This window comes from Thermobia domestica, chromosome 9 (assembly GCF_964235325.1).
Source record: "Thermobia domestica chromosome 9, izTheDome1.hap1.1, whole genome shotgun sequence".
Classification (NCBI taxonomy): domain Eukaryota; kingdom Metazoa; phylum Arthropoda; class Insecta; order Zygentoma; family Lepismatidae; genus Thermobia; species Thermobia domestica.
In genome coordinates this window covers 72,786,817-72,813,019 of record NC_137462.1, presented here as the reverse complement: position 1 = coordinate 72,813,019, position 26,203 = coordinate 72,786,817, and the positions used below count along the sequence as shown (strand labels likewise).

The 26,203-nt window shown below is 35.7% G+C and overlaps 1 protein-coding gene across 13 annotated transcripts in view; it reads right to left on the bottom strand.

Moving 5' to 3' along the window:
* LOC145694742 (uncharacterized) overlaps positions 1-26,203 on the bottom strand; it is a 753,582-nt gene that overhangs the window by 20,739 nt on the left and 706,640 nt on the right. For 11 of the 13 annotated variants that reach the window (XM_081771336.1, XM_081771337.1, XM_081771341.1 and 8 more), the window contains 2 exons: positions 16,154-25,271; positions 9,145-9,255 (listed from right to left, as the gene is read on the bottom strand). In XM_081771336.1, coding sequence (XP_081627462.1) covers positions 9,145-9,255; positions 16,154-25,271 — 9,229 coding nt within the window. Of the gene's footprint in view, positions 1-1,181; positions 1,256-9,144; positions 9,256-16,153; positions 25,272-26,203 lie in introns of all 13 variants that reach the window. The other 2 variants (XR_014133041.1, XM_081771342.1) reach the window with 2 other exon arrangements.

Genomic DNA, 26,203 nt, shown 5'->3' with positions numbered 1-26,203 from the left:
AAGTATGTGCACATCTTTCCGTTCCGTTCCATTTGTCACTTTTCGATTCCACATTGGCACCCCTGTCATTCTTACACGACGCGGAATTTGACAATATGCAAAAGAACTTTTTGTCTTCTTTTTAAAGTCACGAATCGCTTCCCGGAGTACGTGAATGTCTTTCAGGTTCAATATTATAAAATATTGAAGGAAAATGACACTACATTATGTATCATTTTCTTTTAGTTATTCTTACAACTACAAATCCACGAGGAGCTACCGTCAACATTCTAAACCGCATATCCAATCAAAAAACTACATGGAAAGGAGATGAACTAATACAAATATCATGTGTTTATATCCCTCTATAACCATGCATTATGATGTAAAATAAACAAACTATGAGAATCACTACTTAACCAAAAATGTTCATGAGATTGATTTATGCATGCACCTCAGCTACGATCCCTGCCTTAAATAAAAAGGGTTTACAATAGAGAATAAGAAATCACTATTAAAAGAAACTACACGGAAACCGTAGTAACTTGGCCACTGCCTGTTCCGAAGGAAACTGCCTTTAACTTATAAAAATGATTAACAGATATTGTAACAAAACCATATGCATATAACCTGTTACTCAGTAAATAGCAAGGCGGAGTCAAAAAATTCCAGGGTGGTAGTGAATATGGCAATGCTTACAAGACCATCTTTAAAGTAGACTCTTACACGCTTATGTATTTGCTTCGTCGATTCTGATATTGTTGGAAGCACCAGCGTACGGCTTCTTTTGGAATCTTCCCGAATTAGGGGCCATTCTATATGCCATTATAAAAGGTTGAGAAACGCATTTCCGAAATACCCTATTTTGGAAGTAAGTAAGTATATGTTGCCATATTTTCTACCACTATAGATGCTATACTAAAATTTCAGGAAGTGTCCCTTATATAAAAATATAATCAACATATTTTATTAAAGATATTGAACTATGTTCAACTTTAACTTCAGTAATTATTTCCGCATTCATTCCCTGGAAAAATAATTAATTATCAGGACCTTCATCTTGCGCTTGTAATCAAAACTAGAAACGTGTGTTACAGAACATTTCTCTTTCCACACTGCTTACGGTACAGCCAGTTCCCTACTCCAACACCCATGCATACAATAAGTATAGTGCTTTAGTTTCCCGACTGAAAACTCATTACCTGTTAAAAATATCACATCATATTATTCAGCTCCGGTTTTAAGACCAATGTTTGAGAAACCAGTTCAGAATAGACTGGAAAAAAAATTGAGAAAAATGCTATGAACACTAGCACAAGCATGGTAATCTGTAAGTGATACTGGTTCTCAATACAATAAAGAATTAATAAATATTCATTACTGTAAGGTTATTTCACTTTAATTAGTATTAAAATACTTTAAAACTTCCTTTCACTTCGCTAGATTAAATCTATATATATATTTTTTATTGTCTCACGCCTGAGGAACACTCTTCTGGACAAACATCTTAATAGAACATGAATCGGGAAGGATTTCACCTGTACTTCAGTAATAAAATAATATTAATCGAACTTTCATATAAGTAAAGAATTATATAAGCTTGGAACTATGCTGTGCAGAATTCTTTGACGAAGCTGAAAAACAAGAATAAACTGGAAAAAGAATATGAAATTTGAAGATTCCAATTACAAGGCAATAGATTAATCATATATTTTGATTAATATTTATTTACCTTTATAAATAAAGCTAACTGCACGGATAATACCAAGTTTTCTTTTATTTTTACTTTTACTTTTTGTTTAAAGCTTATCAATCATACAACGGATTGCTTAATGATCTATTGTTGTTTATATTGGGAAAACTGAGAATTTTAGTAATTCATATTAGAAAATAATGCTAATTACAACGACGCCTCTGGAGCTTAACTTTCTTCTGTTATTATTTGTTATTTTCAAATATGCCTAATTTTATAAAGAAACAATATGTGGGAACGACTTTTGAACATGGCTTGAGAAACATCTTACTAATAAAACAGAACACTTATTTTAAGAATTTGGTTTGAATGTATTCTGCAGGAACATGGGTTTTAAAATTAAATGCAGCGAAAAGTGAATACATGAAAATTCGCCGTAATACTGCAAATTATGGATACGTTATAAAACATAAAGTTATAATTTCGACCAAACGGACATTTTGAAATGTCTAGGATTAACATTAGCGGACAAAAAAATCACATTTACGAACAAATTAAATGTCAACTGAAAACAGGAAATTTTTATTATTCCGTTCAAACTCTTGTCTTCGCGAAGTCTGTCGAAGACCAATTTGGAAATGGCAATGGTAAAATTGCCCACGTTTGGCTAAATTTCTAATTGCGCTTTATACATATTAATCTAAGATGGCGGAATCCAATGAAACTATTTAATCTGAGGTGGCGGTATCCAAAGAAACTATTTGATCTGAGGTGCGGAATCCAAAGAAACTATTTGACCTGAAGTTGGCGGAATCCAAAGAAACTATTTAATCTGAGGTGGCGGAATCCAATGAAACTATTTAGTCTGAGATAATGGAGTTCAATCAAACTATTTAGTCTGAGATAATGGAGTTCAATCAAACTATTTAGTCTGAGATAATGGAGTTCAATCAAACTATTTAGTATGAGATGGTGGAGTTCAATGAAACTATTATGGAGCCAAAAGAAAAATTACCTCAAAGTTGGCGTATTCAAACTACCGCTTACGATAATAGTAAACGTGACCATGCTTCCACAAATTTCTAATTATTTCTTTTATTAGACACAGAATTCAATAAAACTATTTTCAATGCGAATATGAGGTTACTAGAAAAATGATCCCAAAGTTAGGATATTTGTTTAGATTCGAACACTGAGGTTCATTTTTCTTGTGATCCCATGGACGGATATATTTAAAAATAGTTCTGGTGAATTAAGCGTCCTCAAAATTAGTATAGAAAGCACAATTAGAGATATAACCACTTGTGATCACTTTTATTATTGTCCTTTTTGATAGCGATAGTCCTTTTTGAGAAAGTACTGAAAGGAAGGAAAGAACGAAAGAATAAAAAGTAGTGAGTGGTGAAGAGAAAGATCAACATTTGAAACTATTAATCTGAAAGCAAAATTTGCTTGTTCCACTCACATGTTCGGAACAGTTTACGATATAAACGTATGGATGTGTGCGTGCCCCACCACCTGGAAGTCTGCCCTCGAGAACACAGTTTATTTATCCTTTTGCTGGTGAGACCCTGCCACTTTGGAAGGAGATCTCTGATCCAGAGCTGGAAGAGAACACGAACAACAATCCTGATTCGGCGCTTTTTTTTTTTTCTCTCTCTCTCCCCAAAACAACTCCATTTTGTGAATATAGTTCATTTTACAGACTTCGCATTTTGAGACTAAACTTCTAAATTTATTTTGTTTAATTTTAGGATCATCCTCCTCTTATCGTGTCTGATAGGTGAAAAATCACATGGGTTTTTGGAGTGTGTAATTTTAATTGATTTAATCCTGCTAAAGTATTTTGCGATACGACATCGCTGCCTGAGTGCCATGGAAAAATATCGCTCCTAGTAAGATAATTGATTAACGTCGGACGCTTTAAAAAAAACTTCAGCATCACATCCTATACAATCACTAACAAAAATAAGTATACTATATTCCTTTAGTCAATAATTTCGAAACAATAGATCAGTTAATTAATTTTATTATTATTATTATTATTATTATTATTATTATTATTATTATTATTATTATTATTATTATTATTATTATTATTATTTAGACGTAGAGACAATAATTTTCTGTAGAAAAATTAAATTTAATCATTCCGTTTCACTCCCACGATCATATCATGTAGACTGAAGAAGACGGATGACGGACTGAAAGTGAATAACTGAAACAATTTTGGCGAAATGTGAATATATGGAAGAAAATGGGGAGAACTCCGAAGAAGAAGAAAAAAAAAGACACGGACATGTTGCTGTCCACCATAAATTCATATGGCCTGGAATCAAACCAGAGACTCCTAACACAAGAAGTGAGCACTCTACCATGAGCTACTATGCCTCGAATAATTCTCGGAATTGTAAACTGTATTTGAAGTGGTCAATTCATTCAAAGCTCCTGACAAAAGCAAAAGTACGTAGAACGTGTGTTACTTTAATAGTGACGGTTAGAAACAGGTAAAGTGTAAATTTAAATCTAGAAATAAAGAAATAAGGAAATAACATATCTCTAATGAAATTCCTCAATTTTTAAACTTTAAAAACAATATCAAAATATAGATATTATATAGCTGTAGCACGCGAAACTATTATCGAAGTTTTGGATATATCCATCAATGCATTATTTTGGCTTCAATATATCAACAACACTGGTAACTTCGCTCTAAAGTATTTTCTTATTGTTAGTGTTATGGTCTCTTACACTTCGCCCGTTCTATCCCTGACCTTGAAGTGAAACTACGAAGAAAACGTGGCTCTACAATGTCCCAATACTTACTGCAAGCTGCACTAAATAACTATGTTATGAGTGTATTGTCCTCAAAACCAAATTCTTCTGCAATTAAAATGCCTAAGGTAAGAATGCTCTAATGCTTAGCTCTATAGCGGTTACACTATAATTTCCATCTTTGCTTTGCTTTTCTGTTAAAAAAGTAAGTAAGAAACTGCAAATATTCGAAGACCTCCCTTCACCCAAGACCTAACAAACTGTATATAATAAAATTAGAAAGATTTAACACGCAATTATATTCAGTGCCGAATTAAATAAACTTAACAATTTATGATGACAGCTTTGTAGATGACTTCTCAAAATTGCTCAACTGGACATATGTGTGAAGATTTCTCTCTACCAGTGGAATATTTCTGAAACTAAAGTGAAACAACCTCACTTGTCAATGACCTTAAATTAATTATCCTTCCAAGAAAAAGACTATAAACAAGCCTAGTTCGTTACAGTTTTGAGAAGTGAGGTTATTTTACTTTTGCTTCAAAACGGTTTCACAGATAGGAAAGAATCATCACACACGTGTTTAGTTTAACAATTTTTAGAGATCACTGACGAAGATCACAGCGCATACTGAAAATATTTGACTAAAATACAACTAACTACTTCGTGATAAAGGTAAGATTATATATTTGAGTTATTCATCATATATTCTACAGCATCTCCCAGGATTTAAAAATATGCTTAGCAAGCTATATAACTTAACGTAATCTAGTCCGAAAGCTTATCGTTACAAAACAAAATCTCACCACTGACTTTTATTACTAAAAAAAGCAATTAGAATTATCACACACCAATTTCCCCTTATTATAGTATTCTCTTATATTTTAATTGGCCCACCTATAGCTTTCTTTCCCTACGGCTTTCTAGTTAAGATTGTACACCATATTTCCCAGACAAATGACGTATCTATAAATTTTAGATGTATCTTACCAGCTGACGGTAATTTTTGAAAACGCTTAGCCTTTTTTTTTTTTTTTTTTTGCTGCAATTACCTTTTTTAATCTTGTAGCATCTCTACGAAAATTTTAATAAATCAAACAATTTTAAACAGATTTAACCCTCCTTCTTTTTCCTGATATGGTTCATTTATAAATATTATTCCTTCCACTTCTCCCAAGCCTATGCCATTGAAAGTAAAACGGAAAATTAAGCTTCTTATAGATCTTTACTTTTGATTTCTTCCATACAACAATTCTGCACTATATAGCAGGGGCGGACTGGCAACCATAGGGCCCACCCTGCTAAACTGAAATGAGGGCCCACTGTATAAAAATGTAAAAAATGTACTTGGCATTCTTCATATGTATTACATATAAAAGTCCATCTTCGAACCCATAAATAGTATCCCATATGTTCATGCAAAAGCAAAACATTAATTACAAAAATCTAAAGTAGGAACATTTTAATAGTAACTCATACAGTGTGTAATTGGCATTATCATTTTTTATTGTAAACACACAAAATACCGGAATTGGTGCTTTCAGTTATTTATATAGTGCTATTGTTTTTTTATGTAATGAATTTAAACCATTTATTTAAACAAATGAGTGTCATGTTTTAGAAAACCCAAAATATATACATGTGCAATAAGTAAAAACTAATCTCAAGTCAACTTTGAAACACTAAATAATTAAAGCACTGACAGAAATAATGTGAGTTTCTTTCCTCATAAATCAGTTCTAATATCAAGTTGGTTTAAATTTTCTACTGAATTGCATACTGTAACCTAATATTATATAATATTAATATGAATTCCAGAAATGTATCCTAATATTAATATCTTCATTATGCCCCAGTTACACTCACAATTTCAAATATCTACCTAATTCTTTGGAGCTAGATACAAGATCGTCAATCACTTTGTCGTAATCAAGCGTATATGATCTTTCTATGTATAAAAAAAGAAAGTCTTCCAACACATCTTGTCCAAGCAATGAACGCAACCGATTTTTGATCACTTTCATAATCGAGAAAATTAATGTTTAGGAATGCTATGATTCATCGTTGCACAGCCCCATTTACATATGACGGAAAAAGTTTTTCAGTGGAATAAGGGCATGTAGCCTCTTCAGGGCCGGCGGAGAATGAACAACAGATTTTTTAAAATTATAAACTAGTTAAATTTGACATGATTTTACCCATGTCTGCTGGAAATCCCAAAATAAAGACTGGTGTTTCAGAAAATGCCATCAGATTTTTTTAATTAATTTTGAGGCAATTTTTATTGCGTTTTCATGTAAAATAACACATCTGAAACTTTTTTTTAAGTAACCAAACCTGCAACCACCCTACTTAACGAAGATCCGTATTTTGTCATAGCTGATCTGGGGCTCCCCTCCCCCTTGATACGTAAAAAATACCACTTACTTCAATCCGCAATCTCTCTCTGTGCCGCAATCTCTCTCTCTGTACCTGTCTTTTTGGCGGGAAGAAAATGTTGTAACCCACATACACAAACTCGTCTAAATATTGCTGTATAATCTCGAGGAAGTACACCCCGCTCTTAGCAGACAACTCCTTCCCTCCCAAGCGTGTCAGGTGGGACAACAGACATGGCGTCAGTGTTTGAAACTTGAAAAAGCTGTAACTTTGTGGCCTCAATGCAACACAAAGAATTCGATTGGAGGTAAATTTGCGATAGATTTCGAAACGCAAGATTTTCCTTGACATAAGTAAGTCATAATATCATATCTTCATGTCGCAGAAAGATTAAATATCGTCTATCGTCTAGTGCAGTCCGCCCATTCCTCGACTGGCCCAACTTCTCTTTTTATATGAATACCTACTTTGCACATCACAAATAATTTTTACATTTTACTACACTTTTATTTTAAATTAACTTTAAATAACTAAAGGGAAGTTAACATTTACACGATATACACACGGATTTGACTGACAGCATAAGTGTGCAGCAGCTAATGCTCTCAAACGGGTCAGGTCAGGCTTCATCGGGTCAGGGCTCGAGTCGAACCTCCTTGGATCACAGGTCGGGTCAGGGCTGCTCTAAAAACGGGTCGGTTCTGGTCAACTTTCTTATGCGCCGTTTCGGCTAAATCCTTCTCGGGTCGAGAGGGTCGGGTTGAGTTGAACGTCGACCCGACCCGACTCATGACCCGAATAGAAAGTTGACCCGAGCCGACCCGTGGCTAGAAAGTTGACCCGAGCCGACCTGTGGCTACAGTAGCCTGCCCTAGCGTAGGTGACCTGACCCGACCCGTGTCTCAAGCAGGCTTGACTCGACCCATGAAAGCCTGATCTGACCCGTTTGAAAGCACTACGCGGCAGCAAACAGTTCAGTTAATTTCGTGTTCGCCTGTTACAGTTGTGTAATTTCAAGTAAAAATAGCCATTAAAGATAAGCTACAATTGACTGAAATCATCCAAAGATGTGGTATATACATTATAATTTTTAAACACCTTAAACAGAAAAACAAAAAATACCTGACAACTGTCTTGCAGTATTCGAATGAGTCACATCACGCTCATTTGTTTCTTGGGGCTTCACAGATTCAAATAACCTACGTTGTTTTGGGTCAGATGCAGCTTTTTGTAAATCACATCTTCGTTTGTGTTCTCGCTTTTTAGCACCACTTATATATATATATATATTTTTTTTTTTACAGTAGAATCACTCCTATCATCCATACTGACACAACCACATCTGTCTTGCACGACAAATGACACGTAACTGGTGTTCGAATAATTGAATTGCTGCTATCGGATTTGCTCTTCGATGTAATATACAAATAAAACACGAGCCGAGGGCAGCAACTTCATAGTAATTGTTTGAGGTATGTATAAAACAATCGTTGATAGTGACGACTAATTTCTTTTCGCTTTACCGCACTGAAAAAAAAAAAAAAAAAAAAACGAAGCCTGATCCGATTTCTTTCTTCGAAGCTTGGTCTGAGGACAATGCAGTTCAAAAGCGTTCCGGCTCCACCTCCACTTTCCACAATAACAATATCTATGACACTATTGTTTCTTTAAAACATCGCCACTCGCCGGCTTGTAAAAGGACTGGATTAGGCAATGGTATCCAAATCCAATAACAGCCTGAAATCTACTATGTTTCTTATATTAAAAAAGTAGTAGTTAACGTGCTCGTTTTTAACAGCTGCTGTATCACAAACCCCGCAATGTTTTAGGGCCTGATTGTCTCATAGACAGAACTTTTTCAAGTCGATAAACGTGGAGAAGAATAAGGTCTGTTCATGAAAGTTTAACTTTACGTCTTTTTTATGCAAAACACAAGTTTGCGGGAGTTACCCTGCATTTTTTGATGCTGGTAGGTTTAATTGAGCACATCTTTTTAAAATTGGTGGAGGGGGCCCACCTGTTTGAGGGGCCCACCCTGCATTTGCAGGGTAGCAGGGTGGGCCAGTCCGCCCCTGCTATATAGTACAATGTATCTCAAAACATTACTCTTGCAATTTCTTTCTCGTGAATAAGTTCTTCTTTGCTACTATTGCTCCGAAATACTTAAAAATGATTCACTTCTTCTACATTATTATTATTATTATTATTATTAACACAATTTCTGTTGCTACCCTGAACACGCTCTCCGCTTGTTACTACTATCTTATTCTACAAAAATGCCATGAAATAGGAAAAGGGAAAAAATATTCTAAACATACCACTTCTTCCTCTTCATGTTTTATATCCTTGATATTTGGTCCCGCTGGTGATGGTGTCTTATATCCACTATCGTGAGAGGACGTACGTGGAGGGGGAATATTAGCATACACCTATTGGAAAAAAAACAAAACCACGATTTAGGGGCCGTTCAAAAATTGTAAGGCCCCTGATACACAAAATAACTATTGGCCAAGATTGCAATCTTTTGATGCATTTTTTTAATCATTCCTAAAATTCTTGGCTACACAGATAACCAATTTAAATGGGGAAATCACTTACAAAAAAATAAATATATAAAAATTAAAAAAAAAATATATATATCATCATCATGATATTTACTAGCAGTTTTTGCATACTATACATCAAACTAATACATATTCATGTTCTTTTTCTTATTTTCTTTATCACTTCTCTACCTCAACCTTTTCTTTGTGTACTGCGTCCAAAAATAATTTTAAGAAAGGAATCAAGCAGCTTAGACTACCAAATCAATTGAATGTAACTCAGAAACTGTATGACATAAGAAAAATCTAAATGAACATTAAGTCTTCTACACTGAAATTTTAAAAAGTCCATCATTCAGTAACAGTTGTTAAAACTCTTGCCAGATTTGAGAATAAATCTTTCGAAAGTGAACATATTTATGTACAGAGTATACTTATGTGTAACTGTTACCTAAAACAGATAGCATGCAAATTCACTCGTAGAACAAGAGAGAAGGTACCTAACTACAGTCCAAAAATTGTACAAGGGTTATCGATCTAATTTTTTGGTCAATATTAGGAGACACACTAGCTTTTCTTTTATATATATATCCAACAAAGTAGATGTAACAAAAAAAAATACAACAAATATACTCGGTTAAACAAAGTACTGAGCAACAATATTTCGTACAAGTTTTGGCTTTATTTATTATTTTTTTTTTAATGTACTAATCTATTAACATTTATTTACACGAAAGTCTCATTTTTGCAAGCATTCCTTCCACCTTTCTGGAAGTTTGAAATTAGCAATGCAGTAGAACTTCATTCCAACTGCCCCCAAACATTAACGCACTACTTTCTCTATGTCTTCCGTTGTCTGGTAGCGTTGGCCTCGTAACTGATTCTTCACAAAACTTTTTTTTTTTTTTTTAAATAAAATAAAATAAAATAAAAATAAAACGGAGAGTGCAATGTAGTGACTGTGGAGGGTGAAAGACAGATTTTCTCATCTTATTTTCCTCAATTTCCTTCCCGGTGAATTACCCAAGAGTGCAGACGGGAATTATTGTGTTTAATAGTAACTGCCTTTCCAGGACGTTCATCCTGCAATGCAATATACACAATGATAACCATTTATGGCTTTCCGAAGTCTAAGGAATTTCTCCTCTACATCCCAGAAGACAGCACAGCAAACTGGTATGGAAATGGAATTTAGGCGGACAAAAGTCGTGAAATTTAAAATCATAAAACTGAATAAATCTTGTGAAATGTGCTGCCAACAGATTGGATATACCATTTTATAATATTTTTGTCGACGGCCCGATTCTTTCTTTTCCAGAATCACGCGAATGTGCCTTCACTCTTACCACTGCTGTCTTACACATGCTAAACCAAATAAAAAGCATGCAAGTTCAGAAATTCTATACAAATACACCCTTTAAAAAGTGATTTTGGAGGCTAAATGTAGGATGTGTTGACATTTTTTTCTGATGTTGTCATAAATGTGGTGGAGCAATGTTTGTACTGGTTCCTATAGGGATCTTGGTGGAGAGGCACAAAAATCAAGGAACAAAGACTTCCGCAATTACGGGGTCACCATTACAGGAAGACTGCAAATCCATGTCACGACAGACATTCAACTTCTTGTGTTGTCGGATCCAATTATCTCATCCTTTATCAGTGAGAAGGAAAAATCAAAAAGGAAATGCCTCAAAAAGCACTTCTCCTGCTCGAAGAAAACGAAACGTCTTCGCCAGGACCTCAACCTATTGATGATGAACAAGAAGTGGTAGACACAGATCATGCAGAAGACGAAGCTGATGAAAGCGATGAAAACGATCGGAATGAAGTCACACATATCATTGCCACGCATGCATATAGACATTCATACTCTTTCCAATTCACAGTAAAAGAATGGTTTCTGTAATTTTTTTTTTTTTTTTTTTCCAAATTTAACTAAACGTAAATTAAACTGACTTTCGTGTTTTCATAATACTTATTACCTTGTGTTTATTTGTCAGAAGCCACTATTTAAAGCGGATCTTAACTTTTGTTGTCACAATTATGTAGAAAACATGAATCATGTCATGAATTTCGTCATAAGTGTACGATGTAGCATTTATCACTTCAATCTTTACGAAAATGTTTCAATTCAATCAATCATTGTTCTGATCACCTTGTTTTTGTATTTGCCTTACACTCACACCTCATTATTAGCACGCACACAATCACTAAGAAGTAAATTCAGTTGCGCTGTCATCAATTAGAATATCTGATCACAATTACTTACATGCACACTATAATGCTACACATGACGATATTAGTCACAACTGCTTATTATATTGTAGAACCATTCTCTTCAGTCCTTGTAACATTTTCAAGACTTTTGAAGCATACGTTGTTGACTAAATATTTTGTTCGGCTAAATTCTATTTTCAGACCACTGTGTGCCAGTAACTTTCCCAAGAGACGGCTTTGTGATTTTTTTTTTTTTTTTTCGGTGAAGTGAAATGTTGTCATTTCATGATCTGCCGCTTTATTTCAGGCCCATAATGATTGAATCAGCTTTCTTCACCGGCCACAATACTCAATAACAATCATTATCTTTCTTTCGATATCCCTGAAGAAGTTCGTAAGCGAAAGTTTTTCGCTGCAATATACGCTAAGCCGTCAATAAACGTGAGACCCAGCGACAACACAATTTTTCATAGTCTACACTTGCAATCCTGCATTGCCGTAGTCTTATGGCCAGTATTGCTGCAACCAGTGTATATCCACACAGATAAGTCTACTTTCTTTAATGACACTCTCAGCTCTTTTCCCATGTTGCGTTTTGTTGGGGCACTTCGTGGGCGATCGTTCTTTTTTAAGCTGATCTTTGATAGTCGGTTTCCATCTTTCCAATATTTTACCTTTTACTAAAACACTCCTAGCACCCATGCATACGTACCCTGGAGTCTCGTATGAATTTCAGCACAAAAAAAAAAAAAAAAAAAAAAAAAAAAAAAAAAAAAAAAAAAAGAAAGAAAAAAAGAAACTCTTTATGCAGAAAGTCTCTCTTTAAGCGAGAATTTTATTACAGAATATTTTCGAAACTAACCATTACTGTAAACCAATTTGAAGGAAATGCCTGCGTTAACGCGATTGATTTTAGCTAATGTCATACTCCCTCGACGCGTTCAGTGGTGTATGTAGCTTGCAACGACTGACTTCGTTTTATATATTGATAGATTCGTTTTATTATTTTTAATTGGTGCTCTTTACTTTCAGTATGGTCCCCACACTTCAATAACGAAATTGCATAATCAAAGCACATGTATTTTATGTCTTCACCATTCTGATTGATACATATAAATTGAATTTTATGTTTTCAGACTTTGTGCAAAGCTTTCTGAAGTTTAACGTTCATATCTCGCACGTACTTACAATTGCTAGGTTATCAGGATTGGCATGTATAGGACAGAAATATTGATATTTATAGAAGAGCGAAAGAAAAAAATGGAAGAGCCTAAAATATGAGCATGAGGAGACTAATTAAAAATTAGCTCGGATTTTTTTTTTTAAATAATGAGGCCTTAACGAAATGGGAACACCGTAGAGCGTTCGACTCATCCGCGTGGTACTTGGTTCGATCCCAGGCCGGTGCTTCCCAATTTTCAGCGCCCACTCATCGTCGTGAGGCAAAACTGGGAAGTCACGTGAAAACAAGATGAGACGGTCACTAGGTCTAGAAAGCTCCTGATGCGTCTATTAAAGACAGGACGTCGCAGCGCTCGCCACTACTAGGCTGGATGTAGTTCAGCCGGTTGCTAACGGATGGCGCTGGAGCAGGCTTAGGCTCAGAAATAGGCCATTATGGCAACTTTTTTTCTTTCTTTTGGCGTTAATGAAGGTTGGAGAGAAAAACAATGGTGTAGTGGAAATAGTAAAAAGGTTAGGAAATTAGGCCTATGTTTAGCAGAAGGGGTCCAGGTCTTTTCTCTAAAAAAATGTTACAGTTTTGGTAATTTCTGTTCACATTCGGTTAGTTTAGGGTAGGGTTGGTTAGTTTAAGTTAGGTTAGGCTAGTTTAGGTTACGTTAGGTTAGTTTAGTTTATGTTATATTAGTGTAGGACTCCCGCATAATTTTCCAAAAAATGATAGAATTTCGCTTATTTCTACTAATATTACGTTAGTTTAGGCTAGTTCAGGTTAGCTTACGTTAGTTTATGTTAGGCTAGGTTAGATTTGGTTACGTTATGTTACGTCTAAGTACTTGCATCACTCATTTCTCCCGTAAATTTTGCGTTTTATACGTGCTTCTGGACCCCTTGTACTAAACATACCCCGGAAATTACATGGAATGACACTGTCTTATTAATTATATGGAGAGAAATTGTCTTAAGAGATGTAGACGCTATAAGATAGATTAGTAAAATAAGTTCTTACGTCAAAAATGAGAGATTAATGGATTGATCCTAGCGAACTGAAGATTCTGAATTTGCGCCAAATAACTTGATTACACATTAATTATTTACTGAGCAAAACTATATATTTTCATTAAAAATTAAACGTGTGTTACAGTTTCACCAACTAACTCTCTGGCTTCGTCAGACACTATGAGATATAGGATATCTGTACAATTTTATATACATAGAACAGCTGAGAGCTCTTTCTTCTGATTGGTTCCTGGCAGCAGCAAATCCCATTCAAGTATACTTATTTGAAAATTCCTATATAGATACTTTCCATTGTTGCTAATTACACAAAATGACGATCTTAACTAACTAATTTAAACTAACAATTAATTAACTTAAACAATTAAGTAAATAACTTGGCAGTGATGAAAGAATAATTATGAATCAATACTATTTATATATATATATCTTACGTTAACTCACAATGTGTGACAGAATTTGACAAACCACGCGACACCTGCAAGATGTGCAATAATCTCATTCCATCTCTCATCGGATGGCACTATCTTATGTATCCGTGAATGCACAAAGATATAAAAAAATTTTCATGTATACAAACTTCCTGACTTATGAACAATGAAGTTAGAGTTCATTAACGTACTACGATAAAAATGGAGAGCTTGCCTGGCAAAGATGAGCCCCAGACTAATAGAAATAGAGCGACTGAAATTTGGAGGAATGTATAGTAGCATTATGCATAATAGGCAATTAAAAAAAAAAAAAAAAAAGTTTTATTTTTTACTCACTAAATGAGAGGACGCCCATCCTGCGGGAAACATGATTGCCATCGTTCAAATAGTGGTCATTTTGAACACTTTCTCTAATAACATTGGGCTCAATATGGCACCATGTTCCTGACCCCTCTCGAGAAGCGTGTCATATTTCTAAATTTGCAATAATTACATGTTGCTCCTAATAATCGTTGTCAGCATTCTTTTCTTCCCTCCCCCACGGATACTTTGCCGATTGTTTCCAGAGTATCAATGTGTCGTCTCACTGGCTTACTGACATTTACTTCTATACTTTCCGTATGCTGTGTCCTGTGCTTCCCCCTGTATATCTCCGAAACGGTGTGGTATCAGAGATTAATTCATGTTCTGAATTTGTGCCAGGAACTTAGTTTCGCCTATTAATTACAATTTAAAGTAATTTGCTTGTCCGTGCTACTAATAAAGCAGCAATTTTCGTAAATGTTTGTTTAATAAGTATTTCAAAAGCATTGCGTTCCATTGTTTGCCTTTATTTATTTATTTATTTGCGAACACAATTCCAGATACAACTGAACGCCAGTTTACAGTGGAATATCGACCAAATCTGTGGACAGTATTATAACGTAATAATAATAATAATAATAATAATAATAATAATAATAATAATAATAATAATAATAATAATAATAATAATAATAATAATAATAATAATAATAATAATAATAATATTATTATTATTATAAGAAGAAGAAGAAGAAGAAGAAGAACATCTAAAGCAATAACAAGAAAGGTTGACAACAGCGAACGAGAATTTATCCATTAAAATGACGTTGTAGCGCAGAGTAATATGTAGCTTCAGAATTACATAAATCTATGGGTGTATAAGACATTTCGTTGTATAACTTAGGAAGCCTGTAGAACAGAGAACGTTGAATTATTGAAAGTCTAGGTCGTGCTATATGAAAAAGATGTGTGTTACGTGTTTATCTGAATGGAATTTGGGAACACAATTCTGAGAGTAGAGTTTCGGACCTGAGTTAGCCATGTGTGAGTTTATAAGGATATTTGAGATCACTGATTTTATGACGAGTGTCAGGTAGTTGAATATTTGGTATTCGTACTCTGAAACGTACTATTGCAAAGAAGTGGTGGAGAACTGAGTTTAGCTGGGATAGGTTTGTAGAAGCTGCCATTATCTAGATGGATGAACAATATTCCATTTTGGAAGATATAAAGAGAGGTTTCGTATTTCTGTTAATCTGTACCAAAGTCCTAAAATGTGCACCAAATGTTTAGTTTAGTTATTATATATTTTGTAAAAACTTAGTTTTGTGCCAAAAATAACTCCGAGATCCTTATGACTCTTGACTCACAATAAGCGAACCATTTATGTTGCATAAGGTGTGTAAAGTACGGGACAAAAATAAACGACCACAATCTTAATTTGTTTTAATGGCGTTTTGGGTCGTTTATTTCTGTTCCGTACTGTACAACATTTTTCTTTAGAAAAGTGTTGTGGATCTACTCTTATCAAGATTACTCTTATGGATCTACTTTTAGGAGCCATACGTTACACCAAAGGGAAAAACTATGGAAAATACTAACGACTTTACTAGCAAAATTGCCATTCAACTTACCTCAATAATATCCTCCTCACGTCCTGGATCTTGAACATTACTGCTATGATCAATCTGTTCACAAGCTTGCATTTCCATGTTGGCATCTGAAATCCTCAATGGTTCTTGCTGTTGAACATCGCTCGGCTGAAAAGATGTTTGTAAATTGGGTTGTGCTGGAGCTTCAGACAACACATTTGGTATTTTATGATTGTGATTACTGGCTGGCTTTTGACCAGTTTCATTAAAATTACTGCGAAGATCAATCTGTTCATAAGCTTGCACATTCGTGTTGGCATCTGAGATCCTCAATGGTTCTTGCTGTTGAATTTCATTCGGCTGAAAAGCTGTTCGGGGTTGTGTCGAAGCTTCTGGCAACATATTTGAGATTTTATTATTGTGAACACTGGCTGGCTTTTGACCAATTTCATTAAGATTATTGCGATGATCAATCTGTTCATAAGCTTGCATATTCATGTTGGCATCTGAGATCCTCAATTGTTCTTGCTGTTGAATTTCACTCGGCTGAAAAGATGTTCGGGGTTGTGCCGAAACTTCTGGCAACACATTTGAGATTTTATTATTGTGAACACTGGCTGGCTTTTGACCAATTTCATTAAGATTATTGCGATGATCAATCTGTTCATAAGCTTGCATCTTCATGTTGGCATCTGAGATCCTCAATGGTTCTTGCTGTTGAGCATCGCTCGGCTGAAAAGATGTTCGGGGTTGTGCCGAAACTTCTGGCAACATATTTGGTGACTTTTGAGTATGATCACTAGTAAGCAGATTGGACAACAAAGGCATCCTCTGAGCTACTTGATGAGCTTGATAACTGGCCTTCTGGAAATCACTGCTTTCGTTTGGTTTGACAGCTCTAAATGAATTCGATGCACCTGCCATTACCCTTTCTTGCTGAATTCTCGTCTGATTCTGGGGTTCTTTGAACTTCTGCTGCATTGCCTGGTTTGCCATATCTCGCATTGGCCATGGCTGAAAATTTGGATTATACTGTTCTTGTGCTCTTATGGGAACTTTATTTAATTCTTCTTGTTGCCCTGGATAATTAGATGGCATTGTAGGCTGAGCAACATATGGCATATTTTGAGAAGTATATGGCACATTACAATGGATATTTGGTTGAGTGGTAGGCTGACTAATAGGAACGTTCTGTTGAAGAGGAAATGCAAGTGATTTCTGCAAATGCCCTTGATTACTTCGATTTGGTGGCATTTGATAATTTTCCTGTAAACGATTCATTGACACATTAGAATGATTATTTACTTGATTCCCGGTACTTGGCTGACACACACTCGGTTGAAGACGAGAGTTAAACAAGTTATCTATCAGCAGTTGTTGTCTATCACCTTGACTCGATGGCACTTGGGATCTATTTTCCTGAGGACGACCAACAGATATACTAGACTGGATATTCATTTGAACTCTACGCTGATACATGGGATTCGACTGATGCCTGTTCAAATTTTCTTGTATACGAGTAGTTGATACGAGTTGACTTAGATTTGAATGAATATTTGCAGGAATTGTTAGATGCGAAATGCCCTGAGAAGCTCCACGTGAGTCAACAGCTGCTGTTGCTTGTTGCCTCTGAGCTATTTTTGATTGCCAAAATCCAACTGCATTAAGTCGAGCAACAGATACTGGAATATTTGTGTTACACATAAGAGGATTTGGAAGCCTTTGAGGTGGGCGACCTACTGCGTAAACATTATGCTGTGACTGTTGATGGTGTTGGTTCGGAAAACTATTAACTGAAAGTTGCCCATATGCATTTTGTGTCTGTGGCTGTGCTTGTCGAGTCTGCGAATTTTGCTGCGCTAAATGTTCTCGATTTAAAGCATCAGTCGGCACACCACGAAACATTTCATTAAGAGAATGCATTGGATTGTACTGTGCTGGCTTCTGCAACATACCTCCTGCATATCCGCTTACGTTATTACTAACTGTCATAGGAACATTACCTGTGATTACTCGTGTCAAAGGATGCATATAATTATTTGGTTGAACTTCATTTTGGTGCTGCGTATTTCTTTGGCGCTGATCAATTTGCTGATTGAAAGTCGTTCCAGTTACCAACGGAGGTTGCTGGAAAACTGGAATATTAGGCATTATTTTGCGTTGAGGATCATTATTGAACAAGTTTTTGACTGTTGCTCCTCTAGAAGCTTGCTGCGGTATCTCCTGCGTTTGCATCCGCTGATTGGGTGCAGACCTTAACATTTGACTCTGATTTTCAGGTGTCATATTAACGGTAGAACGAACATTTAAGTTAGCATTTGATGCGTATGTTACATTACCAGAACGATTATTTTCTTCATTATTTCTTCTATCAATAGGAAGTATATTTTCTAAGTTTCCAGTCTTACGAGCAGTACTTTCGTTATATAACGAAGGTTGCAAAACAGGTTGAATTGGTTCCATGCGCTGTTGCGTATTAGAATTCACACCTGAAGCCTGCAAATTTAGGGATTTAGAATAATCTTGCCCGCCTGACACTTGGATGCGACCAGCATTAGGTTGTTGGTATATATTTCTCATCCCAACTTCTTGACAACTGGCGCTTGTTGTCGCTGAAGCAAAATTGTTGGTTAGTTGATCATTCTGTACAGTTAGATTGTCACCGAACGGTTGGTCTTGGAGAACAGTTGATTGTGGTTTGACACTAGTATTGTTGATATCACCCTTTGCTGGCAACATATTAACTGTACCAGAAGATACTAAATTTTCTGTCGCTACAGTAGTAGCTGATGCTGGGTTGGGAGTAGAATCTTGAAGTTTGGCTAAACCCAACAACTTCTTAACATTAGGCAATGAACTTTTCCATATTGAAAAAAATAGCTTTAGTTGTTGATACCCCGGTGCCATTATCATGTTCTCATTTAACGCTACAGCAAGCTCTTGAATAACAGAGTCTTCAGATTTATTTTTCAATTTCATTTCTGTTTCTAACCAATTTTGTAGACGCTTGCTGTATTTACTAATGTCTTCGATATCCTCCTTCGGTGGTATCTGTATATTCTTCATTTTCTCTAAATCCATTTTCTCTATATCTTCAAGCACTGAACGTTTTGAGAATAATCCTGTAACAATTTTTGTTACTTCTTTCATCCCTGTTAACTCAGATTCAGGACGTACTCGGATTCTGGGAATTACTGCAGCAGGCAGTTCCTCTGTGTCTCCAGGCTGGACATACATTGTTTGAGTTTCCACACTGTCTGTCTGTGTTTCCTCATCATGTATATTATCTTTAGGTTCTTTCTTCACGAACTGCAGGAATTCAATTTCATCCTCCTCGTCTTTATGCTTTAACAACTGATCCATCAGGTTCAAACACGTGTCAGTATTTAAATTATTACAAGAAAAACTACCTGCCTTATCTATTGCTTCTTTGGAGTCATTTTTTTCTTCTCCCATTAATAAAGAGTTTGTAGTTCTCTCTTGAGATATAGACGCGTTATTTGAAATGATAGAATTGTTCTTTTGATCTGTATCTTCCATGACGGACATCTCAGTTGTTTTTAACAACTGAGGTTTTAAGTTCTTTTCATTTGAATTCAAACACTGACTACCACTGGCATTATTACTAAATATACAGCTAGGATTTGGCGTTTTTTCTGTCTTATCAGATGGTAATTTCTCTGTCATTTCACCTCCCTCGCTACCAGTCGCTCCTCTCTGGCTGTGGTTTGAAATGTCGCTCGAATGTTCACACGACTCGGAATTCTGATTTTTAGAGGGAACTGAGATACCTTTTGTAGGTTCCATTTCTTCTGTAGTGTATACTTTCTCAGGACATGTAGGACTACCTTGCTCAGATGTTGCTGAATTTATTTGTTCAGTAGGTACTGAACCTCTTTGCTTCGGACTAGCACCTTCAGACCCCGCGTCACCAACACTTTTAGTCTTTTCTAAATTAGTACTGATAGAAGAATCATCAATATTCTGAAAACGTTCACTGTGATCGCTGAATTTGGACATGCTCGAATCCTTATTTGACATAGTTTTGTCGTCAGAATAACAGCTTGGAAAAATTTCATCGAGTTGTGCCAAAGTCATTTTATCTAAGGAAATGTGATTTTTGCTCGAATCAGAGGCAACTGATGACACATTAGTTTCATCGTGAATGGTGTTATGTACAACTGTACTAGTAGTACACCTATTCGTATTTTGGAATGATCTCTCCACATTTGTGGGTTCCATTCTCATTCCTGTAGCTGTAACAATTTGGGTTTCAAGTTGGCAATTCTTATCATTCAGATGTAATTCATTCTTTTCATCAGCTCTACTTATCTTCTCCGTTTCATCGTTGTAATTTCGTATTTCACCATTTCTAGTTACCGATGTCTCACATACTTCTTTCTTCTTATGCTTTTCTGCTATTTCTGTAGCAGTGGAATACTTGCTTTCTTCACTTATTTTCTCTGGATGTGGGTTATTCTTGTTATGCTTTTCTGCCACTTCTGTAGCAGTGGAATACTTGCTTTCTTCACTTCTCTTTTCTGGATGTGGGTTATCTTCTACAGATTTTTTTACCATAGTCCGCCATTTCATATTCTTATAATTCAAAGCAATATATTTGTTCTTTTGTCGTAAAACTGATTTCAGGTTATGTTTCCTAGGTTGTGCTTTCGAAGGTACAATGTGAGATACTCTCCACCGGTCATGAACCTTCTTTTTACCAGTTGTCTCAATACTATTTCTACTGTGGGGTTTCGTGGCAGGTCTAGACAGTGAAAGATCACGCTTTGTTTTCTCACAATTATTTGTACTAGGTCGTCGGCAATAATGACTTGGTGCTGTACGTGAATTCGTCCTTTTCATACATTCTTCCATACTTTTAACCTGATTTTCGTTTTTACTTACTTTCAGACTACTTGAATTTTGTTTCTCATTTTCTTCCGACGATTGGGTAATTTCGAGCGAACTTCTACTGGTTGAACGATAAGGAGAATCTTTAGTCTGCTTGAATTCTAGAGTCTCATCGTTTTGTGTAACACGATACACCTTTTTACTATCCACTGCTCCTTTCACTGATGTGGCTGACACACTGGATTGCTCCTTTTTTGATGCAGACATAGATTTCTGATTTCCTCTATGGCAAGCATCAGAAGTTGTGCCATTTCGGGATTTCTTACTAGTATCCATAGAAAGACAGTCTTTGTTATGTAAAACTCTTCTCTCATCCTTTTGTATTGTCTCGTTGCTGGAGGCTCGCTCTCTATTCTGGTTTGTTCTTTTGGTTACACTGTTCGCAGATTCTTTAACACGTTGCTTTTTTATAGTCGCAAAAACTGAACTGTTCCCCTTCAAGTAATCAGGTATACAACTCATTTCAGCAACTCTATTTTCAGATTGAGAGAGTGTCTCTTTGTAGTGATTCCTTTGCAGAGAGTTAATACTGCCAGATTCACTTGCATGTACTGGTTCAGTAGTCAGTTGAGAATTACTTGGAGTGACACTATCAGGCCGGTTATGAATTCTTGCTGGGCTCGAGACAACAGCCCTCTCTATGAGGTTACTTGTTTTAATGCCTGGTGAATTATTCCCTTTGTCAGTAGTTCTTGATGGACTGCAGCTGGAAGAGTCCTTAATTGCTGCAGGTGACTCGTTTCCATGCGAATTCAATTTTTCGTAGACTCTGTTTCTGGACAAATCTGTGCTTTTCATCATACTAACTCCACCACTATTTTCATTTTTAGCTATCTTCACAGGGCTATGAACAGATTTCTTTGAGTTATTCACCCTAGAATGATGAACAACGTCTATACAGTTTTCAATTTTCATGCTGTTCTGCACATTTGAACACTCTTTTGTCCTGCTTGGTGATGACCTACTTACATCAGATATAACACGCGTACTGGCTTTAGTTTTATTCAAATGTAAGTTGGTTGATTCCTTTGTACTACTTTCTACACTAACTGGATCCAGACTATAATTATTCTTTTCAGTTCTTTTAGGGCTAGAAACAAAAGGACCATTTGTGCAGTTATTTTTATCTGAACTAGTTATTGGAGTTTCCAAGCCTGAAATAGAAAGTAACGACTTGGTTGAATTGTTTGGACTGCTATTTTCAGTAATCGCTGAATTTAACAGTATAGGTTTCTTACCGTTATCTTCTATAGGAAGACTAGTGCTATAGTTGACAGATTCTTTACTACTTCTCGTTGGACTACCTTTAGGACTTGGTAGTCCCCTACCCATAGAGATAGCATTTTCAGTTTCCTTAGATCCATGTCTAACAGATTCTCTTGAGCTGCCAGCTGCTTCAAGCCTTCCATAATGGGTTACTATATTGCTATGGATGTTACAGGATTCTTTACTAATATTTGATTGTTTGTGTATCTCAGAATTGCCGTTTTCAGTTTCACGGAATTTATCTTTCTCGGTATTAACTTTTTCCAGACCAGAACTACACTTATCTTCAGTTATATCCGAGCTCATAGTAGACATATCACACTTTGATTCTGGAGGTGACTTAGGTCTAGAACTGATACCTACATTTGTATTATCATCTTCAACACTAGTGGATTCTGGCTTATCCACAGATTTCCCTATTTCCTTAAGCCCGTTATTGGCAATTTTCGTACTACTTGAAGTTTTAATGTGATTAGAACTAGATGTAATATTTTCTAGAGTTTCAATTTGCTTAGGAACAACTCTTTGGGTCTCTATTTCTTCGGCAGCAGACATTGGAATATTTTCTTCAAGCCTCTCATTACCGTGCTTCGTGGTTTCGCTGAGAACCTCTTCCATATTTGAGGTTCTATTGGTAAGAGTCTTTGGTACATTCTCCGTCAGTCTTTGAACTTCGTCAGCACTAATGTTTACAGCTTCTTTTGCTGTGTCCGAAGTTCGAATGGCACCTAATTCTGGCAAATCAATCTTAGGTTCTTCAAGTAGCTTACGGGTGACGCTTGGTTCTTCCATTTCAATGGCACAAGAATTCTCAATGTTATAATCTACAGATGTACAAGTTGCCTCATTTATATTATCGTTTCGCTTCATATTAATTGATGTTGGAGATTCTTTCGTATTTAGTTCTTTGTTTCCAATAAATGTATCTTTTCGATTAACCAATGCCGTCGTAGTCCAATTAACTCCAGCTTGCTGACAATTTGCGGGCTTTGTAACATCCTCATTTTTCTTTGTATTTTTGAGACTGGAATCAATAGTTTCACCGGCATCGTTGCATACTGTATTCTTTGTTTCATCTACTCCAACATTTTCATTCTCATTCTCTTTTAAGACACTTGGTTTCGTACATACTTCCTTAGACTTTGCATCACTATTTTCAATTTTAGTTTCCAATGCATCTTTCGACTTTGGAATACTGATTTGCAAACGAATCGGTTCCCTGTTACTAATATCAGAAGAGTTGCTTATTAAATTCTTCTTTTCGCAGCTTTTATTTGTGATCTTTTCCTTTTGAGCTTTATCCTTCATTTTAGTTATCTTTCTAGTAGCACTTCCTTTCAGTTTTGATACCACGCTTTCATTGCAGTTTTTATTTGCCATCTTATTCTTCTGAGCATTATCTTTCATTTTTGTTAGTTGAATGGCACAATCTTTACTATCTTTCAGTTTTGAATCCTCATCAACGTTTGTACCCTCTTCCTTTGATATAGTAGGCATATCTAGGGATTTCTTTGCTGGACAATCTGATTTTAGTGGTTCATCCACACTCCTTGAAAATGAAGACTTATCACCTACAATTTTAACTTCATTCAAGCTTGGAGATTCTTTTTTACGCGACGAATTCTTGTCACGATCCGAAGTTGATCTTCGTCTTGAAGCACTAGCATTCAGTTTCATTGCAGGTAATTCAGTTTTTTTCACTCTAGTCTCTTCAGAGCTACTAGAGTCTCTACGACGATTCGACTGATCATATGGACTAGTTTGGACGTCTCTATCTTTCGACAGAAATTTTTTGTCCTTCGCACGAGCGGGACTAAAGGATTTCCTTTTCCTTGGATCTTCTTTCTTAATACTATTTGAAGGACAGGTTTTCTCGTCAGTCTTAACAACAGTATTTTCGCTGGGAACTGAGGAACTTTTCAATTCTAATCGACTACTTGTGTTTGCATTGCGGTAACTTACGATATCTGTTACTTCTTCCTTAATTACTAACATTTTCTTATTACATTGCGATGTTTTCTCAACTGAACGATCACACTGATCGATACTAGATCGCCTTTTCTCTTTGTTCTTTGCAGGTTTATCCACTGGAGTTCCAATCTTATCTCCAGTCCCACTACCACTACGCTCACAATTCTTACTTCTTTGGGAAACAGAACCTTGTACATCTAAAAGTCCTTTATCGGACGAATTACTTATCTCCCTGCACTTACTATCTGACTTCCGAGATTTTTCAACTGACACTTTTGTTTCTATGACAGAGGAACCACTCTGGATATCCTTTTTGACTTTATTGCTAATAAATTTAGCAGTCCCAGACACAGTTTTTGTTTTAATACCACTTGTACTTTCTACCTTACACGAACTGTCTTTTTCAGTATCAGCAGACAACGTAATTTTACTCTCTGCACTACAACCGATGGGTTTCTTATTTTTGTTTTTACTGTCAGTTGAATTAGACCGCTTTGGATCACTGACTGATTCAGTTTGGTTTCCACTTTTCTGCGATTTAACATAGTTTGAAACTAAAGAACACGCACTAGGATCAGAATGTTTATTTACAGGTACACACTCAGACGCTTTACTTTTGAGATCACTGAACGTCACTTCGGCTTTATTATTTATCGCTTTAGATTTCTTTTCACCACATTTGTTCACACTATCACTCATCAAATTAACATTTGATTCTGTTGTATCGGCTTTTTGATGATGAACTTTAAACTTCTTGGACGAAACGCTGCCTTCTGACGGATGTCGCCTTTTGAGTTTTTTAGTCTCTTCTTCACTATTTAACTCGTTGAAGCCCATGTCTTCATCATCACCGAACAGATCGCGGTTTTTTGCTGATGTTGGTTTTCCATACGAGTACGAGTCTCCTATGCCACTGTCTCGACTCACCCTCCTCCTTTTATTACTGGTGGAATAATGGCGTCCTAAGTATTTCGGGTTGTAACAATCACGATCGGCTGAACACCATTGAAGTCTGAAAAAGAGAGGTAAAAATAACAATAAACACAACATGAATTACAAATTAGCGAATAGTTTTAATTAAATTTGATGAGAAAAAATATAAAGCGTGACCCCAAAAACCTGGACACAATTTAAAACAAGGGAGTGATTTTAAGCATAATTCTCTCGTTTGGTTTCTGGATCCTCGAATGAATAGCTTAATTATAGTAGTCATAATAGCTATAATACAAATCCAAGTTTATACATAAGCAGACATGTTTTGACTTTAAATTAGGTACGCGCCAGACTCTTCATTTCCAGTTGTCATGTCAACATAACGTCTGCAATTTTTCGAGACACATACGAGACCTACTTAACAGACCATCACTGACAGAGATGTAAAAACTACACAAAAACCTTTTAAAACGTTTAAACACGTTACAGAATAGTAATTTAAAAAATAGTTTAAACATTGAAAACAATCTTAAACCTAACTTCAAACAAGCATTTAACATCTAGTATAGTGTATCAGTTTTAACATTTTGTTTTATTGGTTAACTTTTATTGGTTAACAGGGTTTTTTTTTTTTTTTTTTTTTTTTTTAACTTTTTCGAATCCTCTATTTCGATTTCCACTACGTGTTGGAAACAGCATATATCAATATGTACTAACACAAGAAAAATAAAACATGTATACGAGATTTGAAAAATTACGGGAAATATTCTTTTCATAAAATTTATTCAAAAAATGAAGACAGATCGAAAACTGACTCTTTTTGTATTTATGTCGTGGAGGTGTTAACAATTATTTACCATTAACATAACTGGTCTAGCTTTTAAAATGTGTCTGTGTGTGTGAGACATGGGCGTATCTGGCGGGGGAACGAGGGGGACGCGTCCCCCCAATATTTCGAAGTACAAAATATTCAATATTTTATTCTAATTTATTTATTCATTTATTTATTTA